This window comes from Typopeltis vanoorti, chromosome 2, assembly GCF_054136105.1.
Source record: "Typopeltis vanoorti isolate ZY-2024b chromosome 2, IOZ_Tvanoo_1.0, whole genome shotgun sequence".
In the NCBI taxonomy this organism is placed as follows: Eukaryota; Metazoa; Arthropoda; class Arachnida; order Uropygi; family Thelyphonidae; genus Typopeltis; species Typopeltis vanoorti.
In genome coordinates this window covers 182,687,993-182,715,682 of record NC_143550.1, presented here as the reverse complement: position 1 = coordinate 182,715,682, position 27,690 = coordinate 182,687,993, and the positions used below count along the sequence as shown (strand labels likewise).

The window sequence follows — 27,690 nt, the reverse complement described above, 5'->3', positions numbered from 1 at the left end:
TGCTGTAAAAGGAATTTGAGATGATGTAAAGGTGACATGAAAACAGAAGAAAAAGATATCCTTGATGTATGGAGTAATTACTTTGAAAAATTGCTAAATGAAACAATGAGTGACAGCACAGTGGTAAAAAAACACTTACCAGGCATGCAAGCAGGAATACATATCCATACTTGAAGTAGAAAAAGCCATCAAAAGCCTGAAATGTGGAAAGGCAGCTGGAGTAGATTATATTTGACCAGAAATGCTCAAGTATAGAGGTATAAAAGTCTTATAGTGATTGCGTTGCATTGTTAAGAAGGGCTGGACAGAGGGACAAATTCCAGATGATTGGAGTAGAGCAGGGGTGGGGAACCCCTCGCGCACGGGCGAAATTTCGCCCGCGAGTCTATTTCAATTCGCCCCTTTGCTGATGTACTCGTATGTACATGTAAATAAACTTTTATAATAACTTAAATTTATTATAATTAAATTTATTTAAATTTAAATAATTAAATATATAAAATCAAAAATAACTATATTACATTAAATATGATTGTTGTATGTCTGGTAACCATCAAATTGAGACCAGCAATTAAAATAAAAAGAAATCAGGAGAATTTCTCGCGGACAAAGTTCAGACTTTCTCTGATTGGTTGCTTCCCAATTACCACCATGACATTTTCCCGCATGTCAAAACATATTGACTTTTGACTTTGTTTTTCTCATGCAGTACTGCGAGTGCCTTGTAATTAACCAGTTGACAACTTTATTCAATTTATTTTTTTAAATGGCAAGTTGTAGTGAAAAGAGTAAAAGAAGTGGTGAATGTGCTCTGTTTTATGAAAAATGGACAGAACTATACTTCTTTATTGAAATTAATGACAAGTGCATTTGTCTTATTTGTAATGAACATGTTGCAAGAAAGAAAGATTCTAGAGGAATGGAAAACCTCAAAAACCATACTTCTATTCAAAAAAGGAAACAAGGAATACATAAAAAAACTATCGTCCAATCTGTCTACTCTCTCACATATATAAGATCATGAACAGAATCCAAAACACTCTAGAAGACAACTCCAGCAGAGAGCAGGCAGGATTCAGAAGAAGCTTTTCCACAATAGATCATATCCAGGTCATTTCACAACTAACAGAAAAATGCAGAGAATACCGCATCCCTCTATGTTTCCTCTTTATTGATTTTAAAAAAGCATTTGATACCATAGAACACAATGCAGTCATCAGTGCCTTATTGGAAATAAATGTGGATCCTACTTATATCCACATGATAAAAGAAATTAACAAAAATCAGACCACACAAATAACCCTATTTGATCAACCTATAAATATAGATATAAAGAGAGGGGTCTGCCAAGGCGATGTGATCTCCCCAAATCTATTTACCAGCACTTTAGAATACATCTTTACAATACAATAGAATACACTTTAGAATTAGTCTTTAGCAGGATAAAATTGAATTTCATATTGAAAAGAAGAACATTTAAGAAAGTTTTAAAACAAATAAAAGTGTTGAAGAAGCTCAGAAATGGAGGAAAGACTGCTGTAAAAGGAATTTGAGATGATAAAGGTGACATGAAAACAGAAGAAAAAGATATCCTTGATGTATGGAGTAATTACTTTGAAAAATTGCTAAATGAAACAATGAGTGACAGCACAGTGGTAAAAAAACACTCACCAGGTCTATTAGGTCTATTTTTTTCATATTCTGAAAAAAATAGACCTAAATGGAGGAATAAGCATAGATGGTGAAAAGCTAAAATTCTTATGTTTGCTGATGATCTAGTACTGATATCCCACAATCCAAAAAATCTAGAAGAAATTAAAAAGTATTCACAAACACAGTAAGATAGGCTTAGAAATGAATCTATAAAAAACAAAATGGATCAAAAACATCTACACAAGTGACAGTCACCTATGTATTGATAACATCCCTACCCTATAGAACAAGTACTTAGGACAAACAATAAAAATAAATGACGATTTATCTGAAGAACTAGCAAAAAGAAAGAAAGCTGCATGTCTATCATTCAACAGACTAAAAGAAACACTTACTGATTCAAATCTTGACATCTCTGTGAAGGCAAAACTATTTAACAGGGATATTCTACCATCACTCACATATGAATCAGAAATGTGGAACACGACAAGAAAAGAAGAAGAAACTCTCAGAATAACTCGGCGTGCAATAGAACACAGGATTTGTAACATCAGTAGAATGTTAGAATGGAACATATTAGAAAGATAAGAGATCAGACATAAAAGATGTGGTAACTGCAGTATATGAAAGCAAGATGAGATGGGCAGGTCACATAGCTAGACTCAGGGATAACAGATGGACATATAGAATACTCAACTGGCAACCAAGAATAAAGAGAAAAGCAGGAAGACCACCTCTCTCTTCCATGTTATATCCATAGATTTCACCCACTAGTGAAATCTATGGATATAACATGGAAGAGAGAGGCTCAAGATCGAGATCGTTGGAGGCATCTTTGTGACCTGCACTCATGGAGAAATCCTGAGTGAAGTCCATCAAGGTAATCAAAGTAATGTTACAGTTTACAAAAAATATAATCTTGAACAACATTATTTGAGTAAGCATAAGAAATATGAAAATTTAAAAGGATCAGAACGTTTAGACAAGATAGCAACTTTGAAAGAAAATATAATCAAAAGCCAATCTCTTTAAAAAAACTTATTCAGGAAAGACCATCTGTAACTCCAACTAGTTATGCATTGTATGAACAAATTTCTAAAAAAACTTAAAACCCATAATGAAGGTGAGTTTGTGAAAGATTGCATCCTTACTGGCGTCGAGATTTTATGTCAGAAAAACTGAGTTTGTTTAAAATTATTAGACTATCAAGAAGAACTGTTTCTGACCATATTAAAGATATGATGACATCCAAACTTCTTTGAAAGTAGATTCAACAGAATTTGTGTTTTACTCATTACTCATTTTTGCTTTAAAATCAATGAAGGGGACAACTAAAGGTGAAGATTTATTTGAAATGGTCAATTTAGCATTAAAGGATTTCGATTTACTGTATGAAAAACTAGTGGTCTCGCTACAGATGGTGCTCCATCCATGGTAATTCGTGAAAAAGGGCTCATGGCTCTGATTAAGTATGAATTTAAGAAACGTCAATTGAACCCAAATACTTTAATTGTGTCTACTGTTTCATTCATATGGAAAATCTGTGTGCAAAGTCACTCAAGATGAACAGCGTCATGAATGTAGTAACAAAGGCCATTAAATTGATAAAAAGTAAAGGGTTGAACAACAGGGAATTCAAAGAATTTTTGCAAGATCTTGAAGCTGAATATGGGGACTTATTGTACCATTGTGAAGTTAGGTGGCTAAGTAGAGCTCAAATGCTCAGCGATTTTATGAACTTAAAGACGAAGTGAAAATTTTCTTGGACTATAAAGGTGTCCCCATTAAAGAATTGGAGGATGAAAAGTTTCAAAGTGATTTAGCATTTTTAGTAGACATAATTAGTCATTTGAATAATCTAAATTTGAAATTACAAGGCCGCAATCAGCTAATAACCTCTTTGCTCACTCATATCAAGAGCTTTGAATCGATGCTTCAATTATGTCTTACCCAACTGAAAAAAAACTGCTTTACACATTTTCCAAAATTAAGAGAACACAATCCAAACTCAATAGTGAGTATGTTGATGAGTGTCAAAGTGTTTTAAATCAATTTCAAAGGAGATTTGAAGATATAAAAAATCAAAGAATTGAGTTAAAAATATTTGAAACACCTTTTGATATACCATGAGGAAGCTTCCGATTCCTTGCAATTAGAGTTGATTGATTTGCAGTGTAATAACACTTTGAGATCAAAATATAATAATCTGCCTATATTGGACTTTTACAGATCTATTGATTCTGAGAAATTCCCTTCTTTAAAAAATAACGCTTTGAAAATAGCTTCTCAGTTTTCTACTACTTATCAATGCGAGCAATTTTTTTCAAAATTAAGTCCGGCAAAAAAATCACCTTCGTACAAGACTCACTGACGAAAATCTTGCCAATGAACTACGAATAGCCGTCTCATCAAGAGCGGCTAATATTTCAAAGCTTTCACAAAAAAAAGCAGTTTCAGCTTTCTCACTAAAAAGGTAAGCTTCATTAACTTCGATGAAATATTTATTATGCTATCATGGCTTTAATACAGTTCTCAGTTAAAATAAAATAAATATAATTTTTTAAATAAATTAAATATAGCCTTTGCTTGATTATTATAATTATATGTCTACACAATTGTAATTAAAAGATACCATATCAGATGAGAATGTTGCACATTTACTTATTGGGATATATATTGCACACTACATACACTATATATAAGAGTTAAAATTTGCCAGTCGCCCGCGGCTGGCAATTTAAAAACTTTAAAATTGCTAATTTAAAGTTTTTAAATTAGCAATTTTTGCCCTTGATACTAAAAAGGTTCCCCATCCCTGGAGTAGAGAAATAAAACTGAATCTGAGAATTACAGAGGTATTTCTCTACTGAGTGTTCCTGGTAAGATTTATGCAACTATACTTGAGAAACATTTGAGAAGGATTGTGGAAGAGAAGTTTGGTGAAGAACAAGCTAGATTCAGGCCAAAAAGAGGCTGTCAGGATCAGATTTTAACTTTACAACAAATAGTTGAGAAATGGGAATATAACAAAGATCTGTATTTAAGTTTTGTATATCTGGAAAAGGCATATGACAAGGTGCCAAGAGAGAAGCTATTCAATACGCTGCAGTTATATGGTGTCAATGGGGCATTATATCAACCAGGAAGGTGGTTTTATGTTAAATCTGGTGTCAGACAAGGATCTACATTATCCCTTCTGTTATTCATTATCTATATGAATCACGTCATGAAGGAAACTAGTATTAAAACCTGATATCAAAATTGGAATCTATGTAGATGATGTTATACTTCTAAATAAATCTGCTACAAGTCTGCAAGATTCCCTTACTAAATTGAATAACTGTTGTAATAGATATGGTTTGAGGGTCCCCAATAACAAAACAAAGACAATGAAAATAGGCAGAAACATTGAAAATATCAATAGCATCATGAATGGAGAACCTATAGAACAAGTAAAACATTTCAGGTACTTCGGCATGATTTTTAGTGATGATGGTAAATTAAATATGGAAATAGACAACAGAATCAACAAAGCTGCTATGATAGGAAGTCAAGTGAATAAATTTATATGGAATAAGAGACATATAAAGAGAAATTAGTCAAAACACTAAATTAGCTATATACAAGACAGTGTTCAAACCAATTTTAACTTATGGATCTGTGAGCATGGTTAGAAATAAAACACTGACCAAGGACTAGAGACTGTAGATATGAGATTCCTGAGAAAGATTAGGGCATGGACAGATGGTATCATTGGCAATATCGTATGAAAAATGTGAGGAAAGAGTTTGACATTGTTAGCAGAACTAATCTCATGTGGTAAGGTCACTTAAACAGAATGGCAAAGGAAAGATTTACAAAAACAAGTGTTCTCTGCCAGGTTGGCAGAGAACACTTGTTTTCTCTGCTAACCTGGCAGAGAAAACAAGTGTTCTTGTTTTCTGATAAAGATCTGATAATGTTGGAGTCTTGACAGGTAACAGATTGATTTGGAGCAAAATTGTAGAAAGGAAATAGTAATGATGTAAGTTTCATGTAGTACTATCATTTCCTGTTACACCCCTTGAGGATATATGTCAGGAATTTGATGATGATGTAAACCTTTCAGATATATTTTTAAAATTTAAACTTGCTGATAGGCCAGCTTGTTGTAGCAATACTTCATATTTGAAAAAGTTTATGTTTAGCTTTATATTATAAATTTTCATGAGAAATTGTTTATCTGCAATTGTTCTTTAAAGGGAAACATTCTTCTTCTTCTGCAGCTTTTCCCACTTAAGTAGGGTTGCTGTTTGTGGTGAGTCTCCTCCATAACCTCCTGTCTTGGGCTATAGCCACATCCAAGTTCTTCATCCTCAAGTTCTCCTTCGCCATCTCCCTTCATCTCTTCTTTGGCTATCTGTGCTTCCTCCTCCTCCTCTGCACATCAATCTGCATGATCTTTCTTCCCATATACTCTTCCTTCCTCCTCATCACATGACCAAACCATCTCAACCTTATCTCCTGTATCTTTGCTCCTAAGTTCGTAACTTTCACTGTTCCCCTTACATAATCATTTCTCAAATGATCCTTTCTGGTCACACTGCACATCCACCTAAGCATTCTCATCTCTGCTACCTCCATCCTGCTAATGTTATTTTTCCTCAGGGCCACAATTTTCATAGCTGGTCTCACTACTGTCCTGTAGATTTTGCCTTTCAGATTGATCTGCACCCTCTTATCGCATAGAACTCCAGCCACCTTTCTCCAGTTCCTCCATCCTGCTTGTATCCTGCATCCCACTTCTTTCTCAGCCTTACCATCTTCTTTCATTGTTCAACCTAAGTATCTAAATCACTGACCCTCCTGATGACATTTCCTTCCAGATCTGTCTCCTGGCTGCCATCCACTTTGCAACACATATACTCTGTCTTACTTCTGCTCAGTCTCATACCTCTCTGAATAGTTGTAACAGTTGGTTAACAACTTTAGCATGCCATGTAGATTGTAGTGCATCTTGTTTCTTTGTATACATGTGTATACTCCAGATGATGACCTTCATGTGAAGGTTGAAACATCAAGTGTTTGTTTTGGTTTATATTAAACTAAAGTTTTACTCTAACACAGTAGTTGTTTTCATAATTTTAATGATGTAATGATGATTCAGGAGTTCTTGAGGCAAACTGACCTATTCCTTCAGAGCAAGGATAAGGCCTTGTTTATTTTTTGAGGGAATTTCGAGCAGCATTGTATCTCCCTATTGCATCCCAAATGTGTTTTATAGGTTACCGATCTGGGGAGCATACTGGCTATTTGATTCGATTAATATCCTCGGTCTACAGAAGAATCTTCACTGCTTGTGTATGATTTGATGTGGCATCGTCATCCATAAAAATGAATTCTTCTTCTACAGCTCCATTGAACAACTGAAGATAACGTTGAAGACCTTCATTGCAGTATTGCTCACCAGTCATAGTCCCTTTTTGCAGTAGCTTGGTGCATCCATTAGGCATAATGCTTCATGATCTTTGCATTGCTGTATCTATCCCTTTCAAGAACATTCTTGTGATGGTAAGCAGTACCACTTTCACGCCAAATCAGGTGTCATCTAGAATCAAAGCAAATACTAAAATGACTCATCTGTAAAGAGTACATTATGGATACAACACTGCTGAAAACATGTTCTACAATACGCTATGGATAAAGGGATACAGACTTGCAGGCCTTTGGGCATATAGGCCTACTTGTTGCAGATGTCTTATCACAGTTTGTTGAGATATCTGCATACCTGTGCTTCAATGGAGCTGACTTGTAAGCTGACCTGCCATGATGTATTGATTGTTTTGCTGTTATAACCAAAAATCTGTCGTCATGTGCTGTGGTAGAACGAGGGTGACCTCTTAGCAAAGGTCTGGAACACATTCCATTGGTTTAAAACACTGTTTTAAACCAATGAAAATTCCAAACTCTGGCAATTTCAGTAATTCTGCGACCTTCTTCAAGCTCTACAGTAATTCTTCCTCACATGCAATCATCTAGTTCAGCATTTCTTGTCCTTTCTAAGCCCAAGGACCAGTAAAATGTCTAAAACAATTCTACGGACCACTAAGTTACAGGGTTACAGGGGCGTAGCTGAGGGGAGGGGGGGGGGGGATCCGCCCCGGGTGGCACTTTTTTGGCGTTTAAGAAATCTTGCCATACTGTCTATAAAACATCAACTAAGTGATGAAATAGATTTCGACAATGTCATCGACAATTTTGCGAACAGAAAAGCAAGAAAAATAACATTTTAGAATGTTGGAATTAAAGTTTACTTCAAAAATAAACATATTGTTCTTAAGTTATTTCCCTACACGTCATTTTGAATTTTTGTAATTTTTTTAAAAACCTGTATAGGAATTACCAACATTTGGAAAAAACTGTGCCATCTCTAACATAATAAATCTAAAAGCATGTTTTGAATACATATGGAAACATAATTAAATTAATTAATTAATTGGAAGTGAACGATTAAAAGTGTATCATCATTGAACAAAGTTTTAATTTTTATTAAACAAATAAATAATATGATAAAATTATGTTACAACTTACTTTTAATGAGATGGTTGCGCTTCTCGGCCCTTGCAGTGTTGTTGGATATCTGGTTTAATATTGGTCAACTTCAGTCGAAGATCAGCACACACACTAAGACGGTTCTGTATTTTGTTTTTATTTGAAGGGGCGATGAAAATCCTTTCTCACAAAGATAGGTTGTAGAGAACTGCATGGCGATTTTCAATGCTTCTTCAGATAATTCGGGAAATTCACTTCTCATTGTAGGCGAAATACAAAATCGAGCCAAGCTAAGATCATGGAATTGCATTTTAAGTGCACTGTCACTTAAAAGCTCAATTAACTGTTCTTTTTTACGATAACGAAAGGTCATTCTCGTGACTGCAAGCCTGAAATGGATCGCGAACCCACAGAAATCTCTTATAAAAGTTATTCGGAAAATATATTTCAAAATTCCATTTCAGATTTTTGAGGTGGTCACAAACCCTTTCCAGAAACTCAGAATCAATAAAAATATAATTTTCCACTAAAAAGAATTCCAATGTTGGAAAAGGTGCAAATTGTCTCTCTTTTACATAATTAATCCATAAAACCAGTTTTTTCTCGAATGCCTTTATTTTTTCGTAGACATCAAGAACAGTTAAAGAATTTCCCTGAAGGAAGAGATTTAGTTCATTTAACTACGAAAAAAATGTCTGAAAGATAAGATAGTTTTGATAACCTTGTTAGTGCTTTGCCCCTGGAAAGCCAGCGAATTTTAGAATGAAGCAAAAGTTGTATATATTCACTGCAAACTTCATCATAGAGTACTGAAAATAACCTGTTATTTAACAGTCGAGCTTTAATAAATTAACTAACTTTACAGCATTGTATAGCACAGTTTTAAATTCTGGCAGCATTTCTTTGGAGGCTAATGCTTCCCTATGTATGAAACAGTGTACCCAATTCATATCCGGAGCTACTTCCTTGACCATAGAAACAACCCCACTATGCCTGCCTGTAAGGATTTAAGCTCCATCCAAACAGAATCCTATACATTTTTCCCATTTGTGTATTATGTAATTATTGAGAGCGTGAAATATTTCTTCTCCAGTTGTTCGGGATGGCAAAGTTCTACAAAACAGAATATCATCATGAATGTTGTTATCATGTGCATATCTTATGTAGCATAACTGCGCATCATTTGTCACATAAGTAGTCTCGTTTATTTGTAATGCATAATAAGTGCTCTTCTTAACTCTTTCGATTACCTGAGATTCTACGTCACCTGCCATATCATTAATTCTGCAACTGACAGTGCCATTTGAAAGAGGAATCAAATCATCATATTTTAGTAACTTGTTGCCAAACATAGTTTTTACCAGATCTTTTACAGCTGGAAGTAGCAAATTTTCCCCGATAGAATAAGGTTTCCCTGTTTTTGCTATGAGCAAACTTAAGAGATGGGATGCTTCCAGTGCCATGCTATTAATGGAACCCATAGCCAAAACTATATCTTTTACATGATTTAATGTTCCTAAGCGTCGCAGAAAAAATTCATTTGGCTTATTTTTCACATCACAATGTTTAGTGTCTAAAAGTCGTCGGAGTTTCGCAGGTTTCATGCACTTGAAGTGTTCGACAACACTTCATAACACAAAACACATTGAGGTTTCTGTCCGCTTTCATTGCCACACCAAGTAAACTCAAATTCCAAATATGAATTGTTATATTTTTTACTGTATTTTTTCTTTGAACTTTTTGTTTCTTGTACTTGAATAGTATCAGATTTACTCGCCGTTACAACACATGCATTACAATTAGGGTTAGCATCACCTGTTTCATTTGCTCTTCTTTTCAAATTCCTAGTTCTAAGCCACTTTTCCATTATTAAAAAGCGTTCTGAAAAATATATAAATATATAAATACTTGGGTTAACTCACGACACACTTTGTCCAAGTATCACTTAGCACTTCTGAAGATATACTGAGCTTTGGTTGAAGGAGGAAACCCTTCAGTAATAAAGCTCAATAAACAACAAACAATTGGTTGAAATGTGGATGTGGATAACACATTCACTTAAAATCTGACAAAACAGCAAGGGAAGGCGGAAGCAATAAAACTATATTGTTGTTCACTTCACCCCTCTTATTATTCGTAATCTGCCGCTACAAATTTAGCGGCAGAATGGTGAATAATAAAAGAAGGGTGAAGTGAATAAGAATATAGTTTTATTGCTTCCATCTTTGAACATTCTAATGGTATTTGTTGGTTTTTTAAGTCTCCATGTGATTTCAATAATTTTTACTTATTCAATTTTAATTTGTTTTGTTTGGATAATTAAAAAATATATATTTATTTAATTAATTTAAGCCTGCCTGCGGACCACAGGTTGAGAAACACTGATCTAGATGATTTCTTGTGAGGAAGATGATGATGATGTCTTTGAGATAATACAAGATATCCAAGTTTGCAACTTTATTCCTTCACAAAAAGGAGTATCTTTCAAATACAGTTTGCTTAGTGCAGCCTTTTATCCTGTTGAGTTCTACTACATGATCCATTTGTATGTGGTTTGAAAATTTGAATGTGTACTCACTTTCTACTGAAAATCATCAGTTATACAAATTGTCACAAGCTTATTTATCTGAATTTGCAGTTGTAATCTTCAGAAATGGTGTTTGTCCTTAGGTTTTGGATACCAGTGTAATACTTTATCCCCAAATGTTGTTGCTATATTGTTTGATAAGTTAAATGCTGGATAACCTGATGGAGACCTCCGCACAACTATCGGTTTAACCAATTTGTGCATTAATGATGGTACAACAGAATCGAATCTCATGCCAGCTGGGACATTGCTTTGTTAAAGACAGCTGTTGTTTTTGTTAAGAAAGTCTTAGTAGAATTATAGATAGGTGGCATCAGTCTAAGAAGCACCAATGGGAAAGAAACAAAAGTATCAGAGGAATTATAGAAATACCAGGGACCTAATGGTATTACCATAAAAGAGCTCTAAAACAGGTAGTCATTTTAAATAATAATGAGGTCGATTTATTTAGACCATAGCAAATAGGAAAAGGAAGAAGTTATAATATTCAACTAAACATAAATTTCTTAAACAGTAGTGAATTTGAAATAGTTATGTAGGCAATTCAAAATGGAAAATTAGAAAATGTGACTTATTTGTGCCCCTACATTTTCCTTAAAGGTACCATTGTGAAGAAAGTTAGGAATTCTTTGTATCATTAAAAAAAGCACCTAAGAAAACACACACTAAACTGGTTTTTGTTCATAAAAGTAAGTGGAATAATTTTATACTTGCTGAAATGTTATAGGAAAATTGTGGGAAAGGGGAGCTGAATAATAATTGTTAAATGAGCTGGATTTCTGCTCAAGACAGGACTAGTCATTAACAGTGCTATGTTTCTACATAAAGATATACATAAATTCACATAGATGAAAAAGGAAAGAACAGATAAGAAATAAGTCTTGTGTTACTGTTGATAGTGAAATCTTCAGATGGGTTCAAGATACAAGAATGGAATTTAATATAGTAAGTGATGATTATCTAGTTTTAAATTGGATGAAAATGAGCATCAGGAAAAGATTCAGAGTAAGAGTAATTGCAACAATCCAAGATCTAATTGGATTGTTGCAGTTACTACTAGTGCTTTAGAAGGATTAATATGAAAGTTAATATATCTGTTTGAGACCTGACAAGCCATGATTAATTTAGAATTAAACTATTGTTGGAAAATAGTCCTCTCCCCCCCCCCCCCTCATAAAAAAAAGTGTGTTGGACCATCACGGCATCCTACACACTTATTAAGGTTGTAATCAGAAGATGTTGGTGGTTAAGAAATAGCAAAGTTTAGAATTTGTTGTTGCATTTTTTGTCTGTGCCTGTACTTTTATGAAATATAGCATTTGAGAGAAGCAGTTATATTTTGAGTATAATCAGTGGTGAGCTATAGAAATTTTAACAAAGGGCTCGCATCGTCAAGCAAAAAAAAAAAAAAAAAAGCCATATTTCACACGAAAACTTTTATTAATACAGCTTGTGTACAAATTCCAATCAAAAAGTATGAGAGGACAATCAACCTCTAAAGGCTATCATTTTTAAATATTTCAGGATCTAAACATGAAATATTTGCACGCAATCAACTGTGTTAATTTATCTTGCATAAGAAAAACATTTTTTAACTATCAAAATATAATAAGAATGAAATCTTTTATAAAACATTTGATTGGCTACTGGTTTTACCATATGATTGGCTAACAGAAGGGAGAAGGGTAAAGATAGCGCATGCGCTTATTTTATTTTCAAACTTGGGTGCATTCGTTATAGAGGAGTTGAAACAATAATTCCAAATAATCTATATACTGCCGAATAGACTAATTTTTGTTAGGTTACCGTATGGGTTTGTCACTTAATATGTTTAAAAAAATTTTTTTTTTTTTTGAAAACAATAAAAAAGTAAACAAGATGAATAAGAGGCTCACAAATTTGAGAAAAATGTAACAAAGGGCTCGCTCGAGTCCCCACAAGCCCCTTATAGCTCACCACTGAGTATAATGTATATCCCTGTCATATTGCTAACATACCTTCAGGGTTGTACAGGATATTACGTGAAAAAGTTACATCATTACTAACTTCCTATTGACAATTTTCCTCCAAATTATTCTGTTTTCTTTCAAGATTCTAATATTACCAGATCTTATATTTATTTTTTCTAAGGCACATTTTACTGTATGAAAACACTTAGATCTTGGTCTTTCTATGGATCTTTATCCTACCATCTTGGCAAAAGACACTTGCTTTGCTAACCTCTCTTCTCCCAGTCTATTTAAGCAACCATACCATCCTTAATATATAATAATAGACCAGACCATACCTTTTAATATATAACTGCCATTCATGCCCATCTGTTCACTCCCCTAATCTTTCTCAGAATCCGCACATCTGTGATCTTCCAGCCTTTGATCAAGTGTTTTATTTCTAACCTAGCTTTCAGATCCATAAGTTAAAATAGGTTTGAATACAGTCTTGTTTACAACTAGTTTAGTGTTTTGACTAATTTCTCTCTTATCCCATATAAATTTATTTACTTCACTTCCTCTCATACCAGCTTTGTATTTCCATATTTGATTTGCCATCTTTACTAAAAATCCATGCCTAAATAACAAACGTTTTACTTGTGCTATACAGTTCATTCAGAATGCAGTTGATGTTTTCAGTGTTTGCCTATTTTCACTATCTTTGTTTTTTATTCCCGATTTTCATACCAAATTTATCACAGCACTTATTCAATTTAGTCAGGGAATCCTGTAGATTTGTGGATTTATTTAGAAGTATAACATTATCTGCATACAGAGCTGAGACCGAATTTCATGCTGGTTGTTGCATTGCCCGGTTAAACAACCCCTGTTGTATTCGCCAGGGAACCATGGCAAACAGCTAAAAGTCAGCTACTGGAACAAATCCTAAAACTTACCCCAACTCAACATCACCAGAGTTCAAGATTGGTACTATCAACATAAGAAGCCTGAATGGCAAAGAAATGGAGCTAGCTGAGGAATTGGATAAGTACCAGATCAATATAATAGGGGTGACTGAAACAAAAAAGACAAAAACTGGTGAGATCTTTCTGAGCAATAAATACAAAATGTTATATTCAGGTAATGACAATCAAGGAGTAATCATAGTATTCAACACTAAATTTGAATGGCAGGCAGCTTCAAGTAGAGTGATGTGGGCAAATATGAGAATCGGGAACTGGACAATGAGACTTATTTGTGCCTATGGTCCCACAGAAGATTCTACTAAAGTAGAATTGGAGGAATTTTTTGAGGCTTTAGAGAAAGCAACTGACACAATGAAAAATGTAAAGGTACTCATTGGGGATCTAAATAGCAGAGTAGGAAATGATTGTCAGACATAAAAATATTTTGGGAAAATTTGAAAAAAAAAGCCAAGCTAATAATAATGGCAAATACCTGTTGGATTTCTGCTCAGGACATGGACTGATTATTACTAACACAATGTTCCAACATGATAATGTGCACAAATTCACATGGAGAGAAGAGGCAAGGAATAAGAAAATTCTCATTGACTATGTTGTTGTTGATAGTGATGTTTTCCCACTGGTGCACGACACTAGAGTGTACACAGGATTTGAAATTGGCAGTGATCGCCATTTAGTCTTTAGCAGGATAAAATTGAATTTCATATTGAAAAGAAGAACATGTAAGAAAGTTTTAAAGGGAATAAAAGTTGAGCAGCTCCCAGATGTGAACTGCAGACTAAAATACACAAAGATTATTGAAGAAAAAAATGAAGAGTTTGAGAACAGCAACCAAACCTTGGAGATTCAGTGGCAAGCCCTGAAGAAAACACTGATTGATTCAGCCAGAGAGACATGTGGTGAGGTTGTGTGCAAGAATAGAAGAATCAGAACTCCATGGTGGACACAGGGAGTTAAAGGCAGTGAAAGAAAAGAAGAAAGCATATCAAAAGTTCCTGGCAAATAAGTCAGCTTGTACTCTTAAAGAATACAGAGACAAATGTAATTAAGCTAAACATTATGTAAAACTCACTAAACAAAAGTCATTGTAGGGGACTTTGGCAAGAACATAGAAAATAAATATCAAGAAGGTGGCAAGATATTCTGGAGGTTGTTGAAGAAGCTCAGAAATGGAGGAAAGAGTGCTGTAAAAGGAATTAGAGATGATAAAGGTGACATGAAAACAGGAGAAAAAGATATTCTTGAAGTATGGAGTAATTACTTTGAAAAACTGCTGAATGAAATAAGCGGTGATGACAGCACAGTAGTAAAAAGCACTCAAAAGCCATGCCATTAGGAATACATATCCATACTTGAAGTAGAAAAAGCCATCGAAAGCCTGAAATGTGGAAAGGCAGCAGGAGTAGATCATATTCGACCAGAAATGCTCAAGTATGAATGTATAAGAGTCATACAGTGTCTAAACTGCACAGTTCAGAAGGCCCAGACAGAGGGATGAATTCCAGATGTTTGGAGTAGAGCTCTCATAGTAGCCATATATAAAAAGGGAAATAAAACTGAATGTGAGAATTACAGACGCATTTCATTACTGAGTGTTACCGGTAAGATATATGTAAGTATACTTGAGAAATGGTAGACAAGAATTGTGGAAGAAAAGCTTGGTGAAGAACAAGAGGGATTCAGGCCAAATAGAGGCTGTTAGGATCAGATTTTCACTTTATGATAGATAGTTGAGAAATCATGGGAATATAACAAAGATCTGTATTTAAGTTTTGTAGATTTGTAAAAGGCGTGTGACAAGGTGCTAAGAGAGAAGTTATTCCAAAAGCTACAGTTATGTGGTGTTAATGGGGTATTATATCAAGCAATACTTAGTCTTTATTTGAGTTGTAAGTCAGCAGTTAGAATCGAAGGAAGTACAGGAAGATGGTTTAATGTTAAATCTGGTGTCAGACATGGATGTACATTATCCACTCTCTTATTCATTATGTATATGGATCGCATTATGAAAGAAAGTGGTATTAAACGTGATATCAAAATTGGAGATCTTAATCTCAGCTCTTTACGTCAAGCAAATGATGTTATACTTCTAAATTAATCCACTACAAGTCTGCAAGATTCCATGATTAAATTGAATATCTGTTGTAATAGATATGGTATAAACATCAACATTAAAAAGACAAAGACAATGAATTAGGCAGAAACATTGAAAATATCAACTGCATTGTAAATGGAGAACTTATAGAACAAGTAAAACATTTCATCTACTTAGGCATGGTTTTTATTGAAGCTGCTAAGTTAAATATGGAAATAGACAACAGATTCAACAAAGCTGGAATGGTAGGAAGTCAACTGAATAAATTTATATGGAATAATGGAGAAATTAGCCAAAACACTAAATTAGCTGTATACAGACAGTGTTTGAACCAGTTTTAAGTTATGGATCTGAGTTACAAATAAAACATTTGACCAAAGACTAGAGACTGCAGATATGAGAGTCCTGAGAAAGATTAGGGGAATGAACAGTTGGCATCAATGGCAATATCGTATTAAAAATGAGGATATTAGGAAAGAACTTGATATTGTCAGCATCCAGGAATGCATTAGCAGAGCTATTCTCAGGTGGAATAGTCACTTAAACAGAATGGGAGAGAAAAGATTCTCAGGTTTGCAGGAAAACAACCCAGAGGAAGACCAAGATATAGGTGGATTGATACAGTAAAAAGTACCTTAGAAGACGGAAATATAAGATCTGATAATATTGGAGTCTTGACATTTAACGGACTGTGATTTGGAGGAAAATTGTAGATAGGAAGTTAGTAATGATGTAAATTTTTCATGTAGTTCTATCATGTCCTGTACACCTGTTGAGGGTATATATATCAGTAATTTGATGATGATGAGAGCCGAGATTAACATCTCCAGTTTTGATATCAGGTTTAATGCCACTCTCCTTCATAATGTGATCCATATAGATGATGAATAACTGGAGATAATGTACACTCTGGTCTCGCTCTTGATTTAACATCAAACCGTCTTCCTTTATCTCCTTCAATTCTAACTGCTGACTTACACCTCAAAATACACTAACTATTTCTTGATATAATGTTCCATTTAGACCATATAACTGTATTGTTTTGAACTGCTTTTCCTTAGGCATCTTGTCATATGCCTTTTCCAGCTCTGTAAAACTTAAATATCATCATCAAATTCCTGCCATGTATCCTCAAGGCGTGTACGGCATATGATAGTATTACATGAAAAATTTACATCATTACTAACTTCCTATCTACAATTTTCCTCGAAATCAGTCTGTTACTTGTCAAGACTACAATATTATCAGATCTTACATTTCCTTCATCTAAGGCACTTTGTACTGTTTCAATCCACCTATATAATAAGTTTAGTGTAATCCTTTATCCAAGTGTGAGCAAACAAAGTTTGCGCCTGAAAGTATCTTCAGGACTGGGGTAAGGTAGTGCAACACTAGGCAACTCGTTGCAAAGGTGGAGAAAGCTCTCATCACTCCTATCTTAGTATCTGCCATAGTGCAAAGCACATCTCCTTGCGGATATGTGTAATGCTATGAATTAAGGCAAGGGCCATTACCCATAACGGTTTCGACCTTTATTGAGGTCTCGTCAGTGGGAGCCATGCACAGTAGTGGAAATACAAAGGCAGAAGCAATGAGAGGTCATCCTAACCTATAGGAGTTGCTATAGGGTGTGCAACCTTATTATTAAATTACTCTGGATTCAGAGAAAGATGTTGAGAGTTTATTTTTCACTTGGTTAGACTATAATAAGTTTAGTTTAATCCTTTATCCAAGTGTGAGCAAACAAAGTTTGTGCCTGAAAGTATCTTCAGGACTGGTGTAGGGTAGTGCAACACTAGGCAACTCATTGCAAAGGTGGAGAAAGATCTCATCATCCTATCTCAGTATCTCCCATAATGCAAAGCACATCTCCTTGACCTCTCATTGCTTCTGCCTTTGTATCTCCACTACTGGGCCTGGCTCCCACTGACAAGACCTCAATAAAGGTCGAAACCGGTATGGGTAGTGGCCTTGCCTTAATGCATACCATTATACATATCCGCAAAGAGATGTGCTTTAGATTATTGGAGATACTGAGATAGGAGTGATGAGAACTTTCTCCACCTTGCTACGAGTTGCCTGGTGTTGCATTACCTTACCCCAGTCCTGAAGATACTTTCAGGCGCAAACTTTGTTTGCTCACACTTGGTTAAAGGATTAAACTAAACTTATTATAGTCTGACCAAGTGAAAAATAAACTCTCAAAATCCATCTATATCTTGGTCTTCCCCAGATCGTTTTCCTGCCAACCAGGCAGAGAATACTTATTTTGCTAATCTTTCCTCGCCCATTCAATTATGTGACCATACTACTTGAGATTTGCTCTGCTAACGCATTCCTGGATTCTGACAATGTAGAGTTATTTCCTAATATCCTCGTTTTTAATATGATATTGCCATTCATGTCATCTGTTCACGCTGCTAATCTTTCTCAGGATTCTCATGTCTTTGGTCAAGTGTTTTACTTCTGACTCAGCTCTCAGATGCATAAGTTAAACTGGTTTGAACACTGTCTTGTATACACCTAATTTAGTGTTCCGACTAATTTCTCTCTTATTCCATATGAATTTATTCAATTCATACTACCAGCTTTTGTTGATTCTGTTGTCTATTTCCATATTTAATTTGCCATCTTCACTAAAAATCATGCCTAAGTAGAAGAAATGTTTTACTTGTTCCATAGGTTCTCCGTTCACAATGCAGTTGGCATTTTCAACTATTCTGTCTATTTTCATTGTTTTTGTCTTTTTATTGCTGACCTTCATACCATATCTATTACAACAGTTATTCAATTTAGTCAGGGAATATTGCAGACTTGTAGAAGATTTATTTAGAAGTATAATATTGTCCGCATAAAGCAAAGAGCTGACATTAACATCTCTAATTTTGATGTCATGTTTAATACCACTTTCCTTCATAATGTGATCCATATTGATAATGAATAACAGAGGGGATAATGTACATCCTTGTCTCACGCCAGATTTGACATTAAACCATCTTCCTGTACTTCCTTCAATTCTAACTGCTGACTTACAACTCAAATAAAGACGAAAAAAAGTATTGCTTGATATAATGCTCCGTTGACACCGTATAACTGTAACGTATTGAATAGCTTCTCTCTTGGCACCTTGTCATATGCTTTTTCCAGATCGACAAAACTTAAATGAAGATCTGATTGTTATATTCCCACAACTTCTCCACCATTTGTTTTAAAGTGAAAATTTAATCCCTTACAAATTCTTATTGTAAGGGATTAAATTCAATTTCTTATTGAAAGACCGGCTAACTTGGCTATGGCTGAGAAAGATCCTTAAGCTCCTCACGTCATAGACGGGAATCGAACCTAGGACACCCCTTCCTCAGGCATGTGGTTGCGAAGCGCATAGCCACTAGGCTAACCACGATTTCTTTAATTGATCTATACAGTATACATATTGCCTAGGTTTACTGGTGTCTGGGATGACAAATTGACATATTTCATAATTGTGGTATGTGATTTCTTTAGAACAAACTATTAATGAGAAAATTACTGGTTCATGAGGTATTGGCAAATACTTCATACTAAAGAAATACATTAATTGTTAGTTCACAAACTAGCATGCAGCAATTACCTAAGCATACATCCATATCCTAAAATGTAACATACATACATAATGAACTTGTATAGAAAAGCCTGTTTTTAAGAACTGATCTCTATTTTATACAAAATTGCTTATAAACAGTTGTCATTTTGCATTTTTCAAGAACACGTTTGTTTCTCCAAACTTTTTTTTCTTTTTTTTTTTTCTTCAAGCGGTTGGTTGCGTGGCGCAGTGGTTGTGTGTCTGACTCCAGAGATCAGAAGGTCATGTGTTCAAGTCATGTCCAGCTCATGAGTTAATTTAGCCAGTCTGGTTGGCCGAGTGGTTAACATATCCACTCTCCCACCAAAGGGCTGTGGGTATGGGTGTTTGTGACTGTCTGTAAAAAAAAAAAAAAAAACTAGTGGTGGTTGGCAGTAGATGCCGTTGGTTCCTTGTGGTTGGTGGAGACAGAGATCTGTAGAGTAGATACCCTCCCTCGATGAGTCCTTGGATTCCTTGGAGGTGTCATGTAATAAGAACAGAAACATTTAAGTTCGGATTATCTATGATTGTAATAATGAAATACACACATTTGCATATATGTGTGTCTACAAATTTCCATTTTTGAACATGTCATACACTAAATAAATCCACTTTTGAAGAGTTGAAAACCTGCAGTTCATTTGTCATAATTGGGCAGGCAAAGGGTTAGATAAGCTGGAATCTTGTGAATCAGGTTTTCTGTCACATCTAATAAATGTGGTTGTAGTATCAACTTAGTATAAAAATATTAATCAGTTCTAAAATCAAATATTAATATTTTAAATTCATTTATGTATTTATGTATAATAGTTATATAATTGGAGAACCATGCTCCAGAGATCATTTTGGTGTTTTATGGAATGAAAAGCAGCTAGAACTCTTATCATATTGCTTGGTCTTATACATTAATATCTGTAGCCATTTTGATTTTGCTGTTATGTAGTAATATTTACAAAGAAGATGAAAAGAAAGAGTTAAAGTTAAGGAATGGAAAGAATGGGTCTGGTAATAGTGATGTCTCAAAAGTGGGGGACACATTTTTCATCTATCATCTGACTGAAGTCAGTAGATAAAGAAAGCATTGTAAGTTATGTGCTTTTCTGTGCAGAATGGAGATATACACCACTGTATAGCATGCAGATGCAGTGAATACAGTTATACATGAAAAAGCAATAAAGATGGGAAACATAATTAGGATGATGTAAAGGAATAATTTTAACTGGGTGGAGAAAAGAAAACATGCAATTGTAATGCATTTTACAATTTTATTTTATTTTATTTCACAATCACTGTTTAATTGGGCCTGTATTAATTAGTGATTATTGTAAATTGAGGTCAGCCATTTCTTATTTGAGTGTCTTGTTATTTTGTAGATTAAAAGTTTAATATCAATTTAGTAATACTTTGAAGGGGAAGAACAGAATTGATTAAATGCTTAACTTTGCATATATAGATTTTTTTTTCTTTTCTGTTTTTATTTATTTCTGATATGGGGTCAGTGGCATGGATAAGGGAGTGGCTGATTGACATCAGAGGATAGTGTATGGTGGAGTGAATCAAGGTGAATAAGGGTGACAAGTAGAGTGTCCCAGGGCTCTGTACTAGGACCACTACTCTTTAAGTTGCACATTAATGATGAAACGGAATATTCAGTTCTTTGCTGATGATACTAAACTAGGGAAGGCAATAGTTGATAATGGTGATATTTACAGGATGATTTAAATAAGTTGGCAGTGTAAGTAAAGTACAATGGCTGTCAATTCAATGTTGTAAAATGTAAGGTCGTGCACTCTGGAATGAAAAGATTACACACATTGTATCATATTGCAAGAGTTGTCAGAATAGCTCAGAGGATTACTTGGATGCTGAAGAACACATTAACAAGTAAAGATAGGGAGGTTATTATCCCACTTTATAAGGATATCATTTGGCCACATGTTGATTATTGTGCACAGATTTAGTTACCTATGTTTCTTTGGGATCAGGATGTGGTGAAGAGGATTTGCAGACAAGTGACCAAGCTGGCAGGTCTGTGGAATGTACCCTCTGAGGATAGATTGAAGGTGTGTAAATTGCAGAGTTTAGCTGAGAGGGATATGATAGAAACTTATAAGTTACTAAAGGGATTCTATAAGATTGACACAAATATATATGAGGAATTAAGGGAGAAAACAAGGTGTGATTTGGAAATTATCTAAGAGTGTGGTTAGTAAGGGTGTGCAGACTTGGTTCTTTACTTGGAGAGTGATGAATGAGTTGAATAGATTGCCAGAGGTTGTGAGCACCTCAACATCAAATAAGTTTAAGGAGATGTATGATAGTTATTTTGTTAATGGATAGTGTGTGTCTCCTGCACTGAGCCTCTTGACTCCATGGATTCCCATATAAATAATAGAAATTATTATTGCTTTCATCACGTTAATCATTTGGAATTTAAATTGTTACATTAGGATTTTTTTTTTTTTTTTTACAGAAAGTTATTCTCATATTCCAAATATAAAACAGATTTCCCCTCTTCCTAAAATATTTTTTAAAGTCTATTTTACTCTTAACATTATCTCTTCAAATATTTCAGTGTATCTGAAATCTCTCTCTTTCTCTCTCTTTGCCAGATATACTGAATTTCATTAATTCTGGTTTTTTTTTTTGGGGGGGGAGATATTATTGAAAAACTCATAAGTATTTATCATTATGATTTGATGATGTTTAATTAGTATGTATTGCATTATTTTTTTAGCACTACCCAAGAGCCATATGACACTGACAAGATGGCAACAGAATTTGTGATGCAGTTTCCTAAGCAAGCATTTACTGTAGGACAAATGGTTAGTATAACCATTTCCTGTTCTCTGTTGTTCAGCTGCTTTTCTATTGCATTCAGAATTATTGCAACACCACCTCCTCTTCCCCCATTTTGAATGTGAAAACACATGCAGATCAACGTGGATTGGAAGGACTTGTTCAAATATGATTTTGAAAACCATCAGTGTGCATCCCAGCTACTCTATTCATTACTGTATGGTTTTCTAGAAGTAATGATGAAAAAGGAGAGAGAGAGAGAATAACTTTTGAAATTTTTTTTGTAAATGTAAATTCTAGAGTAGTTGGACAGAGGTAATTAATATTTTTTCTAGATATTTGATTTACTCTGAACAAAAACCTTCCTAAGCACCAGAATGTATGTTAATCAGTATGGATTCTACCTGCAAGGAGGAGGCCCACACTAGCACATCTTTTAATAAACTAACAGGTTATTAGAAATACTGAATTGCATATTTTTTGGGCAACTTTTAGTGGTTTGACTTTTAATTTACAATTATGTTTAAATATGTCAGTTAAAAAAATGAAACCTGCTAAATGAAAATTAATAAATCAAAATAAACTTCTTATGTTATATGCTAACTCAAACCTAATTTCGGTTAGTTCCATCATTGTTTCAAGTAAATTGCTCAAAATTTTTGATCCCCTAGTTTACCCATATGTAGGACTTCTAGAATTGAGACTAAACTTGTTTTTATTTCGCACATCTCCAATAAGCAAGATGGCACTGTGACACAAAGTGAAGAAAATCGTCTGACATCTTGACTTCTCAGATGCCCATGCCACAGTTGGGTTTGATCCTACATCCAGTGGTGTCAGAGCAGAGACTCCATTCATATGACCATTGTAAAAGATAATCTGACCTCTTTCTCTTTTCTATCTGATCTCTAGAAGTATCTTGAGCAGCTAAGTATCACCTTCTATAAGAGCAGTCAACAGTGCATTTCTGGGCCTCTGTTTTATGTGGATGAAATTCCTTAGTTGATCCAGTGCAAATTCACAGAAAGAGCATTAGTATACTCCACTAATAAATAAAGAATTTGTTGGAAGCTTATATAAACCGTTGTGTCTCTTTCCTTTCACAAGCAATCCAAATAAGCTGTATTATCCATACAGTATAATGCTGATTAAAACCAGTCATAATTTATATTGCTGCAGATTCAGCTGTGGATATAACAAAATGTTTAGTTATATTATTAGTAAAGCTATTTTATTTTGAAGTAGGTTGCTAAAACACAAGGCTCAATTTAAAATTACTTGTGATAAAAAGCTCACTTGCCTCTGGCTGTGATCTTTCTTTTCTTTCTGTCTCTCTCTTGGAACAATGCAAGATTATTGTTGGAATTATTGTAATGTAAAAGATTGTGGAAAGGGAAAGAAAGAGTTAAAGTTAAGGAATGGAAAGAATGGGTCTGGTAATCGTGATGTCTCAAAAGTGGGTGACACATTTTTCATTTATCATCTGACTGAAGTCAGTAGATAAAGAAAGCATTGTACGTTATGTGCTTTTCAATGCAGAATGGATATACACCAATGCACAGTATGCAGATATTGTACAGTGATGTGAAGGAATAATTTTAACTGGGTGGAGAAAAGAAAACATGCAAATTGTACTGCATTTTACAATTTTATTTTATTTCATTTTATTTCACAATCACCATTTAATTGGGCCTGTATTAATTAGTGATTATTGTAAATTGAGGTCAGCCATTTCTTATTTGAGTGTCTTGTTATTTTTAGCTTGCATTTTACTTCCAAGATATGAAGCTTCTGAAACTAACAGTAAAGGAAATGGAAGGTTAGTTTTCAATAGCTTTTCTTTTTTGTCTGACTACTTACATTTAATAATTTTTAGAATGAACTTTGGAAGCAAACTTTTACATTTTAATTTTTAACTTTTCTCTATCAGTAAATTGGAAAAACTTTTACTCAAAGGAACTCACTCACTGTAAGCAGTGTAAATATTAGTTTAGTTTTTTTTTTAATCAAAATCTGGTTTATTATGATTTATATTTTTTGAATGATTATTTAAAATTGTATTGTGTCCGCCTATTGTATATTACACTGTTGAAATAAGCATAACTTATAGATATGGAAAGAGATTTGGTTTGGTCAGTTAGAATTTTGATCAAAACAACTAAGGCTATAATGTCTGTATATGTCATATCTTTGAACTGTGTGTGTGGTGTGGTGTGTTTATTCTGTGGCTAATTTGCCTGTTTTGCAGGATGAAAGGTTTTTCATCCTGCAAAACAGTATGTAATGAGAGTGGTTAACACATTTTCACCTGAAAAGCTGGAAATGTGTTAACCACTCTCCTAGATAGGATTCAAACACAGTTCTTTCCAACTGACAGGCAAATGTCAATTTGCCCTTGACTGCATTATAGAGGTACATGTACAAGGCAGGTAATCATATCAATGGCTTATCCATTGACTATATTATATCAATATAGTCAATAATAGATTATATAATTCCAAATATAAAATATAAAATTGCATAATAGGTTATATCACCCAAAATAAACTCTATGTAGAATTCATAGTTGAGGAAATGTGAGAGTGTTACTCTCACATTTCCTCAGAAACTAACTGGAGTCTAACATTAAACGGCGGTTTGGAAATTGCAGCAGACATAATCAAATTTTTTATTCATTCCCAGAGGTTTACAGGATGATATGCTTAGAACTACATAATTAAGTTTACATTATTACTGCCTTCCTGTCATCAATTTTCTTCCAAATTAATTTGCTGTTTGTCATGTCTTTGCTACTGTCGGATCTGATTTCTGCAATCTTAAGACATTATTAACTCCATCAATTCTTGTTGTTTTCTAATCTCTTCAATTTTAATTTGATTCTGTCTTTTTGTCATGTGACTTGATATTTTTCTCCATAAGACAGCAAAGTATAGTCAGAAACCAAATTGATTACATCTTAGTCAGTCAATATTTTTAGAAGTAGGGTAAAGTGTGACCTATCCTAGTGCTGACATTGGTTCAGAATATAATCCACTAGTAGCAGAAGTCATATTGAGATTAAAGAAAATTCAGAAAACCAAACAGATGAAAAAACTAAATTTAAAAAACTTAAAGAATGTGAAAATAGAAAAAGAACTTAAAATAGAACTTAATAGAAAAATCACGGGGTACTTAAGGGTTATATAAATATAACTGAGAGGAGACCTCCACATAGCCTTTAAAGGAATACGGAGAACCAACCAGGGCTTCTGACCTAATGTGTAATCCTCACCTTCTCGTGGTGCACCCTGTTGAGTATCTATCTTGATACCAAATGAGCGAGGACAGGCTGGCAATTTGGGATTTAACCGACCAAATTGTATTCTTATTGGCTTAAACCAAAATGCAAAATGATGGTACAACATGACAAAATTTCATGCTGACTGGGGCGCCGCCTGGTTAAACAAGGCCCCTGTTGTTTTCGCCAGGGAACCAGGGCGAACAGCGAAAAGTCAGATATTGGAACAAATCTAAAAACACACCCCAACTCGACATTACCAGAGTTAAAGATCAGTACTATCAACATAAGAAGCCTGAATGGCAAAGAAATGGAGCTAACTGAGGAATTAGTTAAGTACCAGATCGACATAATAGGGGTGACTGAAACAAAAAAGACAAAAACTGGTGAGATCTTTCTGAGCAATAAATACAAAATGTTATATTCAGGCAATGACAACCAAGGAAAAGGAATAGCAGCAATAGTATTCAATACCAAATACGAGGCTAATCTTCTTGAATGGCATCAGTCTCAAGTAGAGTAATGTGGGCAAATATGAGAATGGGAAACTGGACAATGAGACTTATTTGTGCCTATGGTCCCACAGAAGATTCTACTAAGATAGAAGTGGATGAATTTTTTAATGCTTTAGAGAAAGCAACTGACACAATGAAAAAGGAAAAGTTGGTCCTTGTTGGAGATCTAAATAGCAGAGTAGGAAATGATTGTCAGAGATACAAAAATATTTTGGGAAAATTTGGGGAGAAAAGAGCAAAGCTAATAATAATGGCAAATACCTATTAGATTTCTGCTCATGACATGGACTGGTCATTACTAACACAATGTTCCAACATAAAAATGTGCACAAATTTACATGGAGAAGAGGCAAGGAATAAGAAAAGTCTCATTGACTATGTTATTGTTGAAAGTGATGTTTTCTCCCTGGTACAGGTCACCAGAGTGTACAGAGGATTTGAAATTGGAAGTGATCACTATTTAGTCTTGAGCAGGATAAAATTGAATTTCATATTGAAAAGAATAACATGTAAGAAAGTTTTAAAGCGAATAAAAGTTGAGCAGCTCTCGGATGTGAGTTGTAGACTAAAATACACAAAGATTATTGAAGAAAAAAATAAAGAGTTTGAGAACAGCAACCAAACCTTGGAGATTCAGTGGCAAGCCATGAAGAAAACACTCATTGATTCAACCAGAGAGGCATGTGGTGAGGTTGTGTGCAAGGATAGAAAAATCAGAACTCCATGGTGGACATAGGAAGTTAAAGACAGTGAAAGAAAAGAAGAAAGCATATCAAAAGTTCCTGGCAAATAAGTAAGCTTGTGCTCTTAAAGAATACAGAGACAAATGTAAGAAAGCTAAACAAAAGTCATTGGGGGACTTTGGCAAGAACGTAGAAAATAAATATCAAGAAAGTGGCAAGATATTCTGGAGGTTGTTGAAGAAGCTCAGAAATGGAGGAAAGAGTGCTGTAAAAGAAGTTAGAGATGATAAAGGTGACATTAAAAAAGGGGGGGGGAGATATCCTTGACGTATAGAGTAATTACTTTGAAAAATTGCTAAATGAAACAAGCAGTGATAGCACAGTGGTAAAAAAACACTCAACAGACATACAGTCAGGAATACATATCCATACTTGAAGTAGAAAAAGCCATCAAAGGTTTGAATTGAGGAAAAGAAGCAGGAGTAGATGATATTCGACCAGAAATGCTGAAGTATGGTGGTATGAAAGTCTTACAGTGCCTGCACTGCATAGTTCACAATGTTATACTTCTAAATAAATCCGCTACAAGTCTGCAAGATTCTCTCACTAAATTGAATAAATGTTGTAATTGATATGGTATGAAGGTCAGCAATAAAAAGACAAAGACAATGAAAATAGGCAGAATCATTGAAAATGTCAACTGCCTTGTGAACGGAGAACCTGTGGAACAAGTAAAACATTTCAGCTACTTAGGCATGATTTTTAGTGAAGATGGCAAATTAAATATGGAAATAGACAACAGAATCAACAAAGCTGGTATGGTAGGAAGTCAATTGAATAAATTCATATGGAATAAGAGAGAAGTGTTCAAACCAGTTTTAAGTTATGGATCTGAGAGCTGGGTCAGAAGTAAAACACTTGACCAAAGACTAGAGACTGCAGATATGAGAGTCCTGAGAAAGATTAGTGGCGTGAACAGATTGCATCAATGGCAATATCATATTAAAAACGAGGATATTAGTAAAGAAC

The 27,690-nt window shown here is 34.4% G+C and overlaps 1 protein-coding gene across 1 annotated transcript in view; it reads left to right on the top strand.

Annotated features, from left to right (window-relative positions):
- LOC150109712 (vesicle-fusing ATPase 2-like) overlaps nt 1-27,690 on the top strand; it is a 408,246-nt gene that overhangs the window by 25,723 nt on the left and 354,833 nt on the right. Inside the window, exons 4-5 of the mRNA XM_090403040.1 lie at nt 22,125-22,212; nt 23,948-24,005. Of these exons, the coding sequence (XP_090259166.1) occupies nt 22,125-22,212; nt 23,948-24,005 (146 nt within the window). The remainder of the gene's footprint in view (nt 1-22,124; nt 22,213-23,947; nt 24,006-27,690) is intronic.